The sequence below is a fragment of the Notolepis coatsorum genome (assembly GCF_963971535.1).
Source record: "Notolepis coatsorum genome assembly, chromosome: 1".
NCBI lineage: Eukaryota > Metazoa > Chordata > Actinopteri > Aulopiformes > Paralepididae > Notolepis > Notolepis coatsorum.
This window is the reverse complement of record NC_140165.1, coordinates 38,139,442-38,155,848: the sequence shown is the minus strand read 5'-3', so window position 1 is coordinate 38,155,848 and position 16,407 is coordinate 38,139,442. Positions and strand designations below refer to the sequence as shown.

The 16,407-nt window shown below is 45.4% G+C and overlaps 1 protein-coding gene across 1 annotated transcript; it reads right to left on the bottom strand.

Moving 5' to 3' along the window:
• Positions 1-11,350: 11,350 nt before the first annotated feature.
• LOC311233045 (complement C1q-like protein 2) lies at positions 11,351-14,875 on the bottom strand (the record flags this gene model as incomplete). Its single annotated transcript, XM_084319905.1, has 2 exons — positions 11,351-11,530; positions 14,276-14,875. 2 exons carry the CDS (start codon positions 14,873-14,875, stop codon positions 11,351-11,353), a joined length of 780 nt encoding a protein of 259 aa, XP_084176031.1.
• Between the last annotated feature and the right edge of the window lie 1,532 nt (positions 14,876-16,407).

Sequence of the window (16,407 nt, the reverse complement as noted above, 5' to 3'; positions counted from 1 at the left end):
TTTAGCATTGTTTCCTAGCTATGTGAACTTATATTAATATGATCTATGTCTCAAAATTCTCATATTGGCGCATTCTTCCAATTCTCCTCTCACAATATTCACCCTCACTGAACTGAGTCATTTGAAAATGTGCGCGATATGTGATGTCAGAAAGACACCGCTGCATGTTAATGTTCAGGCGGCGACGACGCTGCGCAGTGGTTTAGGAGCCCAGGCTCAAAACAGCTCGAGATCTTGAGGTAGAAAAATGCTGTTTTTGAGGACTTGATTAGAAATACAAAACAATGAATAAAAAAAATATATATTACAGAGGTGTTCCATAGACTCACAGGAATTGTGTAAAAGTGCCCAAATAGTGAAAGAAATAGTAAAATAGTTCCCCTTTAAATACTTGTCCCCCCCTTGTATTCCCTCGTGCGTCAGGTCCCCTAAGTAAAGCACCAGTCCCGTTTGTGGTAACCCGTATCCTAATATTCTGGTCATTGCCTCCCCTATCTCCTCCCAATACCCCTTCAGCTTCTGGCATCCCCAGAATATGTGTGTGTGATTTGCCCCCTCCTTCCCACACATCCTCCAGCATGTCCTTTGTGTTGGTGCATACTTTCCCTTCAACTCTGGGGTTATAAAGAATCTGATTATGTTTTTCCATCCAAATTCTTTCCATACCCTTGATCCTGTTGTTGAGTGCTGCACCTCGCATATGCTACCCCATTCCTTCTCTGTTATTTCTATCTCTAGTTCTCTCTCCCATTTCTCCCTTATATAATCGGTTGTGTGTCCCTTGCTGTTCATTATAGCCCGGTACAGTGCTGAAATTACCCTTCCTTTCCCCCCTTCGTATGCCCATACTATCATCTCGATTATTCCATTCTGTTCTTCGTCCTTGTCTCCTCTTATTTCTTTATTGTAGTAATCTCTAACCTGTAGATATCTGAAGTGGTCCCTGTTTTCTAGTCCAAATTTCTCCTTAAATTTTTGTAGGGTTTGCATTTCCCCCTTCTCTATCATTTTGCATATCGCTGTTGCCCCCCTGAGTAGTGGCCGTATTCCTTCAGTAGATCCATCAGTGCCGGGAAGCTCTTGTCTGGTTGCCTCATGTATACTATCACGTCTTCCGCAAATAGGCCTAGTTTATATTCCGTTCCCTTTATCCTTACTCCCTTGATGTCCTCGGTCTGTCTGATCAGTTGTGCCAGTGGTTCTATGAAAACGGCGAAGAGCGTTGGTGAGAGACAACATCCCTGTCTGGTAGCCCTCTCTAATCTGATTCTATCCGTCAGGCTGCCATTCACCTTAATTCTCGCTGTCGGTTCCTGATATAGTGCCTTGATCATCTTCATTGCCCTCCCGTTTAGCCCGAATTTCACCAATGCCTTATATAAAAATGCCCAACTCACACTGTCGAATGCCTTTTCTGCATCTAGGCTAATCAGTACCGCACTACCACCTTGTTTTTGTATCTCCTCCACTATGTGTAATGTCTTTCTCACGTTGTCCTGTGTCTGTCTCCCTTTAATGAATCCAGTTTGATCTTCATCTATAATGTGTGGCATAAACGTCTCGAATCTCTTTGATATTATTGATGTATACATCTTATTATTGATGTATACATCTTATAATCCACGTTGAGTATGGACACAGGTCTGAAACTACTACATAATTCTCTATCCTTCCCTTCCTTCGGTATCGTGGTGATTACGGCTTCCTTCCACGAGGGAGGCATTTTGCCCTCTTCCATCGTGTGCCTGAATGCCGCTCCTAACATGGGCGCTAATTCTGCTCTAAATGTTTTGTAGAATTCCGATGGGAATCCGTCTCTCCCCGGAGATTTGTTGTTTTTAGCTCTACTAATTGCCTCTTCCAGTTCCCGTTCCGTAATTATTTTATTTAATTCTTCATTCTGTTCTCTCCCTATCGATGGTAACTCCAGCTTCTCCAGAAAAGTTTCTATTTCCTCTTCTCCCGCTGCCTTTGGCTGTGTGTATAGTGTCTCATAGTATTCTCTAAATGTCCTCTCTATTTCAGCTGGGTCCCTCAATATTTCATTAGTCTTTGTATCCCTTATTGTGTGTATCGTGTTTAACTTCTGTTGCGTCCTGATTCTCCTAGCCAACAGTCTGGTCGCTCTTGGTCCCCCTTCATAGTACGTCTGTTTCATAAACCTCGCTTTCTTTTCTATTTCCGTCAATAATTCCCTATTTCTCCTGGCCCTTACTTCTTTGATTTCTCCGAGCGTTTCCTGTTCTTTCGATATCTGGTGTCTCCCCTCTAGATCCTTCAGCTTCCCTATCAGATTGTGATATGTCTCCGTTCTGGCCTTCTTCAGCAGTGCTGTTTTCTCCATCAATTTCCCCCTTATCACCACCTTCAGTGTGTCCCATAGAATGTTCGGGTCGACCTCCCCGTTGTCATTTTCCTCCTTATACCTGGCTATCTCTTCCTTAATCTGACTCACCACCCCCTTGTTATTTAATATTCCCACATTCAGTCTCCAGATCGTGTTCCTCCGTCTCCCCTCCAGATCTACTGTCAGATATATGGCACTGTGATCCAATATGTCCGCTACTCCTATTCTGCTCTCCCGCACCCTGTAACTGTCCCCCGTCGTCATCAAAAAATAGTCTATTCTCGCATATGTCACGTGTGGGTGTGAGTAATGTGTGTATTCCCTGTCCAGGGCGTGCATCCCCCTCCAAACATCTGTAATTCCCATTTCCGTCATTTGTATATTCATATACCTGCTGATTTGCGGCCTTCCTTTTCTAGTACTCGTGGTGTCCAAGTCGTGATTCAATAGCACATTAAAATCTCCTGCGCATATCAATATCCCTTCTAGTTCCATCGCTATCATGTCAAAAATGGTCTCATATAAATACCTCTCACTCTCTGGGGGTGCATAAACATTCACTAACGTAACCATTTGACCCTCCATTTTCCCCTTCACCAGAACAAATCTCCCCTCCTTGTCTCTTACTTCTTTGATCAATTCAAATTTTACTGTGTTCTTGATTAACGTGGCTACTCCTCTCCTCAGGGTCCGTTTAAAGGAACTATAATATGCATTCTCATATCCAAATCTTTTCAGTTTCTCATGTTCCTGTGCTATCAAATGCGTCTCCTGCAAAGAAATCACTTGCATCTCACTCTTTCTACATTTCAGCATCACTTTGCCCCTCTTTATCGGATTATTCATTCCATTAACGTTTAACGACATCATTTTTATACCTTTAACCTTTGTCATCTTTCTTCTTTGCTCGTCTGTCAGTCCCCCCCCCCCATGTCACACATATTTTTACCTCCGGTCGTAGCCTCCGCTCTCTTTACCGAATACACATAATGATTAACATAAATAAAAAACATAAACTCTACATAAAGTGCTCCCAAGGCGTTCGGGGGGTCCCTGTGTCCCCCCCCTGTCCCCTGCTGGTGGGTGAGGAGTAACTGCTCTCCTAGTGAGAGGCCTCCTCCTGACGGCATGGGGGTCTGTAACCTTTACCCCCAACCGCTCGTCATAATCGTCCAGCATTCTTGCTGTTTTTAGTGCTGTCGAGCTCCTGGTCAAAAGCGCTCTGTGTGTCCTTCTTTCTGTCCAAAGATCCCCATTTCCTAGGTCTCTCTTAATGTGGTTCACATGTTCCATTTCCCCTCCTTCCTCCCAAACAAGCATGTGGTGTCCTCTGTGTACCCCTCTGCCTATCTTTTTCTTTCTTCCCCCCCCCTTCTATTTTCTATGTGGTGCTTATTTATCTCCTTAATTACTTCCATCTGTGCTACTCGCAGCGTGTGCTTATGTATTTGTTTCAGTATGCTTTGTGTTTCATCTATTATTCTGGACATGTCTGTTCGACCCTGTTGTTTCCCACTGTGAGTGTGTGATTCTGCTGTGATATCCCCCCCAGGCCTTCGCTGGAACGACCATTGTCTGTTTACCTTCATTTCACATGTCCTCGTCTAATTATATTCCCATTTATTTCCTCCATCAGCGTTTGTAATGTGTGTTCATGCATATGTTACGTCCGTTCCTATACCTTGTCTCTATCTGGGAGTGTGTGTTCATGTATATGTTACGTCAGTTCCTATATTTTGTCACTATTTGGGCCGTTTATTCTATCCCTTGTGCGTGTACTCATCCCGTTCGTCTCCTCTCGCCTCCTCTCCTCTCCGTCTCCGTCTCTGGCCTCCTCGTCTGTCTCCGCCTTCGGTCCGTCACGTCTCACCTCGGCCCTCTTCTCTCTCCTCTCTCCTCTCCAGGGCTCCGGTCTCCTACTCTGGTCCACCCGCGTGCTTTCTCCAGTCTCTGCTGCAGGCTCAGCGTCTGTTCCTCCTGTCTCCTTCCGTCTCCTTCCTCCGCCGTCTGCATCCCCTGCCGCCTCATCTCCTTCGCCGCCTCCCGCGCCGTCGCGTATGTCACGGTCCCTTCCTTCCAGTGAATCCGTAGCGAGGTCATGGGTGATTGGAATTTCATTCTGTTTTCCTTCAGAATTCTCTTCAGCCCCGCGTACGACCTGCGTGTTATTGCCACCGCTGTCGAGTAATCGTGGTCAAACGACAGCCTTTTCCCCTCGATTTCTATCTTCTTGGTCCACGCGGTTCTAAGTATCAATTCCTTAACCTCGAACCTCAGAAAGTTAATAATCACCGCCCTCGGGGGTCTGTCCGGTTGTGGTCTCGGAGCCAGTGGGCCCTCTGTATCTAAATTTTTTCCAGTCCCGTCTCCTTCAATTCTTCTTTGATAAGCTTTTCCACATATAGGGTCATCGATTCCCCTTCGACCCCTTCTTTCAATCCCCATAGCCTGATGTTATTTCTCCGTGACCTCCCCTCCATGTCCGACATCTTTGTCTCCATCTTTTCTTGTTGTTGAATCGCTCTTGTTAATACCTCGTGTATCTCTGTGCTCCATTCTTCAGTTTGCGCCACTCTTGTCTGTAGCTCGGCTACTCCTCTACCCTGCTCCGCCATCTTTTCATCCACCATTTTGAGTTCTTTATTTATTTCGCCTCTGAAATCCTCCTGTTCCTTCTTCAATTCCTCCCGTAGCTTCTCAATATCTCTCCTTATCGTGTCCGTGTTCGATTGTATGGTCGCCAATATTCCGGCCTGCATCGTGTCCGCGTTCATTTGTATGGTCGCCAATATTCCTGCCTGCATGGCCACGGCCCATCCTGGCATCTCCGTGTCTGTCTCGGCCGGTCTTCCCCCCTCTTCCACCTGCTTTTCTTCGGCCTCGTTTCGGGGATTCTGTTCCATCAAACTCTCCTCTTCTCGTGAGTCCTCCATTTCTCTTTCTTTCACAATTGTTATTTCTTCCTTACTTCTCGTTTGCATCTTTATTTTTAAACTCTTTTCGGGTCTCTATTTATCTGTTTTTCGCTCTTTTGACCAGGAGCTCCACCGCACGTGTGTTACCCATCTGCTCTCATACCGGAAGTCTTCTCCCAACTTATTTTTTTAACCTACTTTCTATAGAACTTCATTCTTAGATGCTTCTATAGAAAGTAGGTAAAACAAAAACAAAAAGGTTTTCTTTGCTCTATAGGGGGGGGGGGGGTACGTTTTCTTTGCCCTGGTTAAGCTTGGCGACTCTTTCGAAGTCGCTCTCTTTCGAAGTTGGTTAAGGTTAGAGTTTGGAATCAGGGCTGGTGGACTATCGCCCTGCTCTAAAGACAAACTCTAACCTTAACCAACTTCGAAAGAGAGCGACTTCGAAAGAGTCGCCAAGCTTAACCAGTTGGAAACAAGGCGGACAATAATAAAATTTGCAATCAATCAATCAATCAATTCAATAATCCACGCTCACTTAAAACAGCGCACATCCCAGCTGCTTCTATAGAAAGTAGGTAAAAAAAAAAGAGACGCTCACACACACGCAGCCCTTTGCTGTCTAATATAGCCTGCCCATCCTTAATTATGGTTTCACAGTCTGTTACATACCTGGCCGATACCTGTATATGAGTCCCAGGGCTGTTTGTGACACAATATTTATTTTTTCACGTGGTAAATACACAGGTCACAACATGTTTACAGGAACGTTTTGTAGTTTACATTTACATTTAGTCATTTAGCTGACGCTTTTATCCAAAGCGACTTACAAGTTCTGTACGACAAGTCATCAGGAAGGGTACAACTCTATCAGCTGAGTAACAATGTTCATCAAAGTGTTGCGTGTTACAGTATTCCTTGTATTTGGAGTGTATTTCGTGACTGTTGGGAACTAGGCTACACTGGCACACCTACTTCCAGTGAATGACGCTCAGCTAGGCTATCGGTGCGGCTGTTCCCTAAGCCTAATGCATGCACAGAGAAGAAAAGGGTATGTATCTGCTTGTCTAACTCCAGGGTAGATGGCAAATAAGCTAATTTCCCAAAAAGTTGGTGTGTTCCTTTTGTTAACTTGCCCCAACTTTTGAGCCACTTTGTTCAAGCTGGTCGAAGTGTCTCTCCATCTCTCCAAGCGCCTGTCGCTGTGTAAGTGCGTGTGTGGGTGTGTGTGTGTGTGTATGTGCACGCGCGTGTGTGTGTGTGCGTGTGCGTGTGCGTGTGTGTGTGTGTGTATGTGCATGTGTTGTTTTGGCTTGACATTTAAAAGTCTTGACCCCGGAAATAAGACAACACCCCTTTTTTCTTTATTTGTACAGATATTGTCTTATATTCGGCACAATACGCTAATTGAAGTACAACTACAATACAGTATAGGAGCACCTGCTGGATTTCCTCTTTATTCTTCAGAGAACCGGCAAAAAGGCGCAATGGCTGACATTTCTGCAGGGTGCCCTCCTCAGAGACGTCATGTTATTATGGTGTGTGTGTGTGTGTGTGTGTGTGTGTGTGTGTGTGTGTGTGTGTGTGTGTGTGTGTGTGTGTGTGTGTGTGTGTGTGTGTGTGTGTGTGTGTGTGTGTGTATAATACACGGTGTACATTTAACTGCATTTGAATGTGACCCAAATGCGTGGGTGTCGTATGGATGCAAGCGTACGCTATGGATTAACACACACCTTACACACACACCTACCAACGTGTCGTTGTGTCTGACCACTGCCGCCCGTGCTTGTGTCTGATGGCACGGTCTCTGGTGGATCCCTGTGTGTTGCTGTGTCGTGTCAGTATTACAATGCAACCGTGGCACTTGGTAAACAATGCTAATTAGGAGAGGTGGTGGGCTTGCGGTGGTGCCTCTGTCCCTGTTTGCTTGTTGTTATTGTTCATGCTAATTAGACTTAATCCCCGGTCTCTCTCTCTGCAGACTCTGGCCAGCACTAGTCACAGCCAATCGGGAACAGCGTTACTGCCGGGTCGACATGTGGAGGTGGTGGAAGAAGGGGGAGGGGCATTTGTTATGTGGGTGCAGGGGTGGGTGGGGTTGCTTGGAGTGGCGTGTGTGTGTGTGTCTGTGTATGTATGTGTGCATGTGTGTGTAAGTGTGTGAGGAAGTATCATGTTGTGAATGTGTGGGTGTGTGCCTCTGCATATCTATCTGTGTGTGTGTGTGCGTGTGTGTGTGTGTGTGTGTGTGTGTGTGTGTGTGTGTGTGTGTGTGTGTGTGTGTGTGTGTGTGTGTGTGTGTGTGTGTGTGTGTGTTGGCGTGTTCCTTTAAGTCACGTTACTACCTCATTGCACAATGCACTCATCACTTCCTGCCACAGCTGCAATAGTCATACAGTATTGTCCCATTACATCATCACAGCAGACATCTTGGTAGGCAAATAACAGATCATTGTCATTATTAAATCACAACCCTGGCCAACGAGCTGTGTTTGTGGCACTGGGCCATCTTGGAAGTCATATTGAGAATACTATCAATTGCAAACACTATAGCACTACTGTATATGAGTGTGAGGCATAATCATGCTATCCCTGTGAAGCGTATGTAGGTTGTCATCATATCAGTGTGCCATGTGTGTCACTGTACGTCTCTGCACCGTTGTGGACAAGACAGATCCCTGGACATTCTTAAAGGAACACGTCCAACATTTGGGGAAATTAGCTCACCGTATTCTCCAGAGAGAGACAAGAAGATAGATACCAGTTTAGTTTCCTCTCTGTGTGTTCAGTAGAAAGCTATCTGGCTGCACGTTAGCCTAGCTTAGCACAATGAATGGAAGCGGACAGTGCCGATTAGTCTTCGGGAGAGGTGTTAGTTGGACAATGCCTAGGCTAATCGGCACTGTCCGCTTCCATTCATTGTGCTAAGCTAGGCTAACGTGCAGCCAGATAGCTTTCGACTGAAAGCACAGAGAGGAAACTGGTATCTATCTTCTTATCTCTCTCTGGAGAACACGGTGAGCTAATTTCCCAAAGTGTTGGCATGTTCCTTTAACCTGTGGCGAACAAAGTGATTCTGACCATCTAATTATAGGATCATAGGTGTAGATTTAGGGGGGGTTGCAGGGGACACGTCCCCCTCAATATTGAGAAGAGGTAAATGTGTCCCCCTCAAAACGTATAGCTAACATGAAAGACAACCCCCTCCCCAAAAGAGGTAAATAATAAGGGGGTCAAAACATTTATATCCCATTATATATGTGTCAGCAGATACCTGAATGTTGTCTTTTCCTTTACATAAATAAAGACCTTTCCACCATCAATTGGTGCAGAAAAAGCACATTATCTGTGCAAAAAAAGTACACCAGAATGTAGGAAATGAAGTGTTTGACGCCCAGACCCCCCCCCCCCCCCCACGCTTGTCCCCCCTGATATTGAAACCAAACCTACGTTTATAAAATATTGAAGATGTACACACAAATACCACTTTCTGTAAAACAAATATATTTAATGGCACACATGGGAACAGAATGCAATACATCATATGGATGTCAAACATCCATTTGGATTTACTTCCATTTGAGGTTTACTTATATTTTTCTGATCACATTGGTTGTTAAGATACACAATCATTATCATAAAATTAAACATAATTTTAATTTAGCTAAAAGGGAATCAAAGTAACTTCTAAATTACAATATATTTCTTTTTTTTGGCATCTTACTTAATGGGTTTGGTAAGATAGTCCATGAGCGCAACATCGTGGTGTACTACAGAGCACGGTTAGTCTACGACGTTAATCAATACACCTGTTCGCTCACTGTGTGAATTCTGCGAAAAGTTATCTGCTTGTGTTCCGACATGGGCTCAGTTTGTCGTTACACAGACTTAGGACTTGGGGCGCCAGGCGGGTAAACTCTGCACAGAATAATTAGAACGTTTGCACATACAGCCCCTCCGATTGATGTGCAGTTAAGGTCAGGAGTCCAGTGCATGTGTGAAGGGGGCTATACAGAGAGCAGACAATAAAGCAGGTTGGTTTCTATATGTAGTCCCATTGTTGCTGGTGGAAGCTTCTCCAAGTCAAAGTGATGATCTGATATAATATTTGTTGTTACAGGAAATGTGGTTCCATATGGAGTCTTGAATCCTAGCTCTGGAAAGTCTGGGGTACAGTATTAAAGCGTATGACGTACATCATGCCAGTTATAGGGTACCTTGTGTATATTGCACCTTGTGTATTGTTTACTCTTACTCATAGTATATATTCAGATTCAAATTCTTTATTGCCTATATGTATTTGTAACGTATACTATTTTCTCATATTTTTATATTCAGTTAATTATATTGTTTACACTGTTTATTATTTGTTCTCATATTTTTATATTAAAATCTAAATGTATTGACTATATATCTTTCTACTATTACCCTGCCCATACCTGTACCTTTTCCCAAGGGGATCAATAAAGGAATATCTTATCTTATCTTATATAAACATGCTGCTTTTGTTAAATGTTGTAAAAAAAATGTATTGGCTCTGCCCCTCGCAATCCCATTTGATACTGCTGTGGAAAAGTGTCTCATGATAAATATAACCGGTTGACTTACAGAGAAGCTCCACCAGATCCACCAACGAATTGGCGTCTTAACGCTTTCTACTAATTACCTATGGAGAGCAATGCATTGTGGTAGCGTTACGGCAGGGGTTGCAGTACATTGTGGTAGCGCTGTGGTGGGGTTGCAATGCATTGTGGTAGCGCTGTGGTGGGGTTGCTATGCATTGTGGTAGCACTGTGGTGGGGTTGCAGTGCATTGTCGTAGCACTGTGGTGGGGTTGCAATGCATTGTGGTAGCGCTGTAGTGAGGTTGCAGTGCATTGTGGTAGTGCTGTGGTGGGGTTACAATGCATTGTGGTAGTGCTGTGGTGGGGTTGCAATGCATTGTGGTAGCGCTGTGGTGGGGTTGCAATGCATTGTGATAGCACTGTGGTGCGTGCTTACGAAACCAAGCCGCATTTCTCGGAGACGCTCTCTGATTGGTACTGACTGACGCTCTCTGATTGGCCACTGACGCATTTGCCCAATCCGTGACGAGCTGTGTCTTTGCCCATTTCCATGCCAAACAGCCTGCAAACTACCTGGCGTTCTATCGCCATGCTCTAAGACAAACTCTAACCTTAACCAACTTCGAAGAGTGCCTAAGCTTAACCAGTGTAGAAACAGGCGTCGGCCAACAGGGAGCGTCTCCGAGAAATGCGGCTTGGTTTCGTAATCACGCCACTGTGGTGGTGGTGCAATGCATTGTGGTAGCGCTGTGGTGAGATTGCAATGCATTGTGGTAGCGCTGTGGTGGGGTTGCAATGCATTCACAGGTACATTTGCGTACGGGTAAAACTTTCAAACGTTATGGAAATGTGGTCCGTCCAGCACAACGCACCTATAGCTTGCGATACTTCGACCAAACGGTCAAACTAGGTGATCTAAAATGAAACAAGACTCAGCAGTGGCATTGCAAACGTCCCACTTCAAATGTTGTCAGATACGAATTTAGTAAACCGTTTAGGTGGACAAAGATTTCACACGTTTACAAGTGAGCTGCCAAATCTTTTTCAATGCCTCGCCAGAACCAGGCACTGCAGCGCGTCTATCCAATCAGGTGCATTCCACAATAGGATTTCTCTTTTGATTGGTTGAAATGGGAAGAGTCTGTTGTGCACAGTAATAGCTGTTGTACAGACCCCCCCCCCCTCCCTGCTTCAGGCGATAAAGTAAATAAGCGTGTGCATTTTGGACGCTCTTATAAAAAGAAATGTAGGGGCAATACATCAATTCTGCAAGGTATACACGGTGTCAGTGATATCATCATTAATTGTCTTTCAATTTCTATGTCCCGTGCCTGACTTTGCTGTTTTAACCCTTTCACTGCCACACTACAGAAGGTTAACCCTTTACTATCACACTACCGACGGTTACCCGGTTTAGTGTGATAGTAAAGGGTTAACCTTCTGTAGTGTGGCAGTGAAAGGGTTAACCGGCTGTCGTGTGGCAGTGAAAGGGTTGACCTTCTGTGTGTTGTTGCAGTGAAAGGGTTAGTCAGGGTACAGGATGAACCCGGAGAAGGTGCTGTATTTGTTGTTGTTTCCTCCGTGAGCCTTGCCCCCATCCAGCTTCACGTAGATCTCGTCCCCAGAGTCCAGGTGCAGCACGGCGCTGTTGCTGGCGTAGTCGTAGTTCTGGTCCGCGTCCTGGGCTATGGCACTGGCCCGCACCTGCACGGGCACAGAGAATACTGTTAGTTCTGGTCCGCGTCCTGGGCTATGGCACTGGCCCGCACCTGCACGGGCACAGAGAATAGTGTTAGTTCTAGTCCGCGTCCTGGGCTATGGCACTGGCCCGCACCTGCACGGGCACAGAGAATAGTGTTAGTTCTAGTCCGCGTCCTGGGCTATGGCACTGGCCCGCACCTGCACGGGCACAGAGAATAGTGTTAATTCTGGTCCGCGTCCTGGGCTATGGCACTGGCCCGCACCTGCATGGGCACAGAGAATAGTGTTAGTTCTGGTCCGCGTCCTGGGCTATGGCACTGGCCCGCACCTGCACGGGCACAGAGAATACTGTTAGTTCTGGTCCGCGTCCTGGGCTATGGCACTGGCCCGCACCTGCACGGGCACAGAGAATAGTGTTAATTCTGGTCCGTGTCCTGGGCTATGGCACTGGCCCGCACCTGCACGGGCACAGAGAATACTGTTAGTTCTGGTCCGCGTCCTGGGCTATGGCACTGGCCCGCAGCTGGCACAGAGAATAGTGTTAGTTCTGGTCCGCGTCCTGCAGGCTATGGCACTGGCCCGCAGCTGGCACAGAGAATAGTGTTAGTTCTGGTCCATGTCCTGGGCTATGGCACTGGCCCGCACCTGCACGGGCACAGAGAATAGTGTTAGTTCTGGTCCGCGTCCTGGGCTATGGCACTGGCCCGCACCTGCATGGGCACAGAGAATAGTGTTAGTTCTGGTCCGCGTCCTGGGCTATGGCACTGGCCCGCACCTGGCACAGAGAATAGTGTTAGTTCTGGTCCGCGTCCTGCAGGCTATGGCACTGGCCCGCAGCTGGCACAGAGAATAGTGTTAGTTCTGGTCCGCGTCCTGGGCTATGGCACTGGCCCGCACCTGGAACAGAGAATAGTGTTAGTTCTGGTCCGCGTCCTGCAGGCTATGGCACTGGCCCGCAGCTGGCACAGAGAATAGTGTTAGTTCTGGTCCGTGTCCTGGGCTATGGCACTGGCCCGCATGGCTGGAACAGAGAATAGTGTTAGTTCTGGTCCGCGTCCTGGGCTATGGCACTGGCCCGCACCTGCACGGGAACAGAGAATAGTGTTATATAGACTAGACTGACTAGACCAGAGTGGAGGTTCTAGTCCGCCTCCTGAGCCGGCCCACACTAATAGGGAGAACAGTAGGCTATTATTTTTGCATTCACGCGAGAACCTATAAGTTTAACATATTATGTATATTTCCCAACACTTTTAGATAACTTCCTTGAATCTGTGAAAAATTGTTGTTAGGTTTTTGGTGAAAAATGGTTGGGGGTCCTCTCTGGCAGAGTGACGTGACTGACATTGGCATCTGTTTCTGTATAAAGCCATTATTGATGATCTTCCACCCTATATTACCTCATTACTGGATTGGAGCTCTGGACCTCATACTCGCGCTGGTGATTGGTTTATGGTTCCCAGAGTTTGCACTGAATTAGGAAAATCTGCTTTTAGCTTCTGTGCCCCCGAAACATGGAATGTTTTGTAATGCACTTTAAAACTCAATTAATTAGTATCTATTGGTCAGTTTACATATTTATTAGAAAACCACTTCACCACATTTAATTATTTTTAAATGTTTAATTGATTGACTTTCTGTTTCTATATTGTTTTCTTTTTTTTGCATTGATTATGTTTTGTATTTTTTGAGCTTGCTCTCAATGATCCTTTGAGGTTAAATAAAGATTGAATGCATTTATATATATATATATATATATATAATAATAAAATAGTTTTAGTTTAGTTGTTAAGTGTTACTGTTACATTTGCACTCTGGTTGGATGCCAAACTTGGTGTGCTGTACTTGTTCTATAGTGACAATACATTTAATCGAATCTAATTTAATCTAATCTAATCTTCCTCCTTGTGTTGAACATGTGGATTTTGGTGGGTACAGAACACACCACATTTCAAATGAATCATGTCCTTCCCACATCCAAGAGTAAAAAAACATGTTTATGGTCAGTACATTATAACCAGTGTTCCTGGCCCCCGAAAAGCACAGCTGATTGAGTCCACGTGTATTCGTTGCCTGTGACATCACAAAGCGCAATGATTCTGAACAGCTTGTTTATGATTGGTGATCTGAAGACCCTGGCCAAAAATGCAAGGAGTATATTATGTAAAATGTGTCAAATGTAAAATAAATTTACAAACAAAAGACAAATGTGTGTGTGGGTGTGTCACAGGGGTGTATGAATATGTGTCTCATATATCTAGAATTGTGGCATTTCTGATGCCATGTGTGCATGCTGTGCACCCATCCGCAATTTGAACCGTATTTCGGGTTCAAATGAATCACAGACCGTTATTTTCATACTATAACTTATAAGTTAACGTTACAGATGAAGCTACAGCTCTGAAATCTTCCGAGAAATCCGTGCGTAATGTGCGCGTAATCTTTCATCCATATTCACGCATGGACGAATACCATTTATCTCAAATACCACATTTATTTTTATATATTTTTTTTCAATATTTAGCAGCTTCATGTTGAGGCTTATATTTGTATAACAAGCTATAGCCAAGATTTACAACCACGGCAGAAGGCACAATATTGCGCATGGCGCCTATAATAAAAAGAACAATGGATGTCCGGTTGGATGGCGATTGGCACATCATACATGTGACAAATTGTGACATGGGGAAGAACATGCGGATAAGATGGGCTTTGAGAAACACTTGTACACTAAGAATCTAATCATACCTGTCCGTTTTTGCACAAATCAGCCCACATGCTCGTCCCGTCTCCTCCCCGCATCAATACATGGTACGTGAAGAAATAGATGCCGGACACGCGGCAGGTGAATTTCCCGGTGGCCGGATCGTAGTGGCTCCCCAAGTTGGTGATGACATCGTCAAACTTCAGAAGCTCGTATCCCTCGTGGGGATTCTTCAAACCGACGTAAAAGGCGATTCGGGTTCCTCCGGTCGAGATGTTCACTTCATCTGTGTGACTTTCCGGAGTCCCCGATAATAAAGTGGGATCATACAATGTGGGATCGCTTGTTCTCCCGTAGTCTCCCCGGTCCCCAGGTGGTCCTCTTGGTCCGGGAGGTCCCGCTTCGCCAGGTGGTCCCCTGGGTCCCGGCTTCCCTGATCGCCCCGGTTCCCCCCGGCTACCCTGCGCCATCGGTGGCGGCGGGAGGGAGTTGAGGTCCTGTATAACCTCCACGGTGGTCGCTCCACCCGACTTGGCGCTGTACGGGTCACACACCATCCGACAGGTGCCCATCATCTCATAATGAGCGCCGGTCTCCGAACTTTGGACGAGCAGCAGCGGAATGGCGATGACCAGACACAGCATAGTGACACTGAATGCCCCGGCAACGACCAGCCACTTCCTCCGTGCGATCCGAGGACCGACGGACGACAGAAAGTCCGCTGAGCCGCTTGGTAATGGAATCTTGGCAAATGGAGGAGCGTTTCTATATATAAGATGACAAACAACAATTAAATTATTATGTTCTTTCTTTTGACCCAGCTGTTTTATTATCCGGGCTTCTGAAATGAGCCCTAGACGGTCTGAGCGGTTGTCAACCGGTATCTTCGGAGTTGGACAAAGGACGGGCTGGTGCACATCTTGCCTGGCCGAGCTGCAGGACGAGCGTTGGAACTGCGTATTGTTGGAGCGCGCGGTTGGCGAGAGCGCTCCGAGCAATTCAATCTAAAGAGGGGTCGTGGTAGCAGCAGGCTATAGCAGCTGTCCGTTGCAATTTGTATTGGAACAATGGAATTATATTTTAAACGTCAAAACAACCATTAGGCACTAAAAGGAACGAAAATAATTATGTTAAAATCTGATGAAATATTAAATCATCATATTATTGTCATTTCCCCATCTGATTGGGACGGGCGCTGTCCTTTCAGCACCACTTTATAAGTGCGCCTTTTAGTTTTATATACAGCCTCTTGCGCAGTGCATGTGCACCTACTCTGTATTATCATAATGTCTTGCAATTCTCAACAAACAAGACTAGTCTGTCTTATATGGTTGGAATGCATTAACTACCCTCATACTGTATTTATTAGATCCACAAATCCCTCTATTCCAAAGCTATAGGGATGTAGCTGTGTCTCACATTTCTTTGTATTCCCCATTCAATAGACATGGCAGAATGTATAATCAGGGCGATGATGGAAATATAATCTGTTTGGGGAAAAACAACTCTTTTGTCAATTATTTCAGAATTTCTTAGCACCCAAAGTGAGTTTTACTCGCCTACACAGAAAAGAGTCTCCATGTGAAAAAAGTAATACCCCAGGGACGCGGGAAGGGGGGGTGCGGGGGGTGCTGCAGCACCCCCTCTCAATTATTGCAATTTTCTTTTTTTTTTTTTTATGACAGTATTTATATATTTGTATATACTGTAACTGTATAACTGTAACACTGTATATTATAAGTTTATCCTGCTCAAAGCACGTCACCATTTTAATATTGTGTGTATTGAGCCGTACTGTATTGTAGCCATTCTCCAATCTGTTAAATAAAGTTTTCATTCATTCATTACACTACTGTATGTACACAATCATATGTGTAAAACCGAGTAGATTTTCGAGTGATGACAGACTGTCACAGACTGATTGAATGACAGGTGAAACAACTAATTGTATTCACCTCCTGTCTCCCGCCCTTCCCACGCGCCACGAACCACTGAGCTACTGTGATACAGTGCTTGCGCAGTCAGTCGATTTGAGCTAGTAGTCAGATTTGCTAGCACAGAATGTCTCACTCGCAGAAAAGAAAAATATCAGATTTCTTTTCGAAACGTCCCGCCGGTCCCAGTGACAGTCCCACTAAATCTGATAAACGTCAGAGAGAGACAGAGACGACAGGTT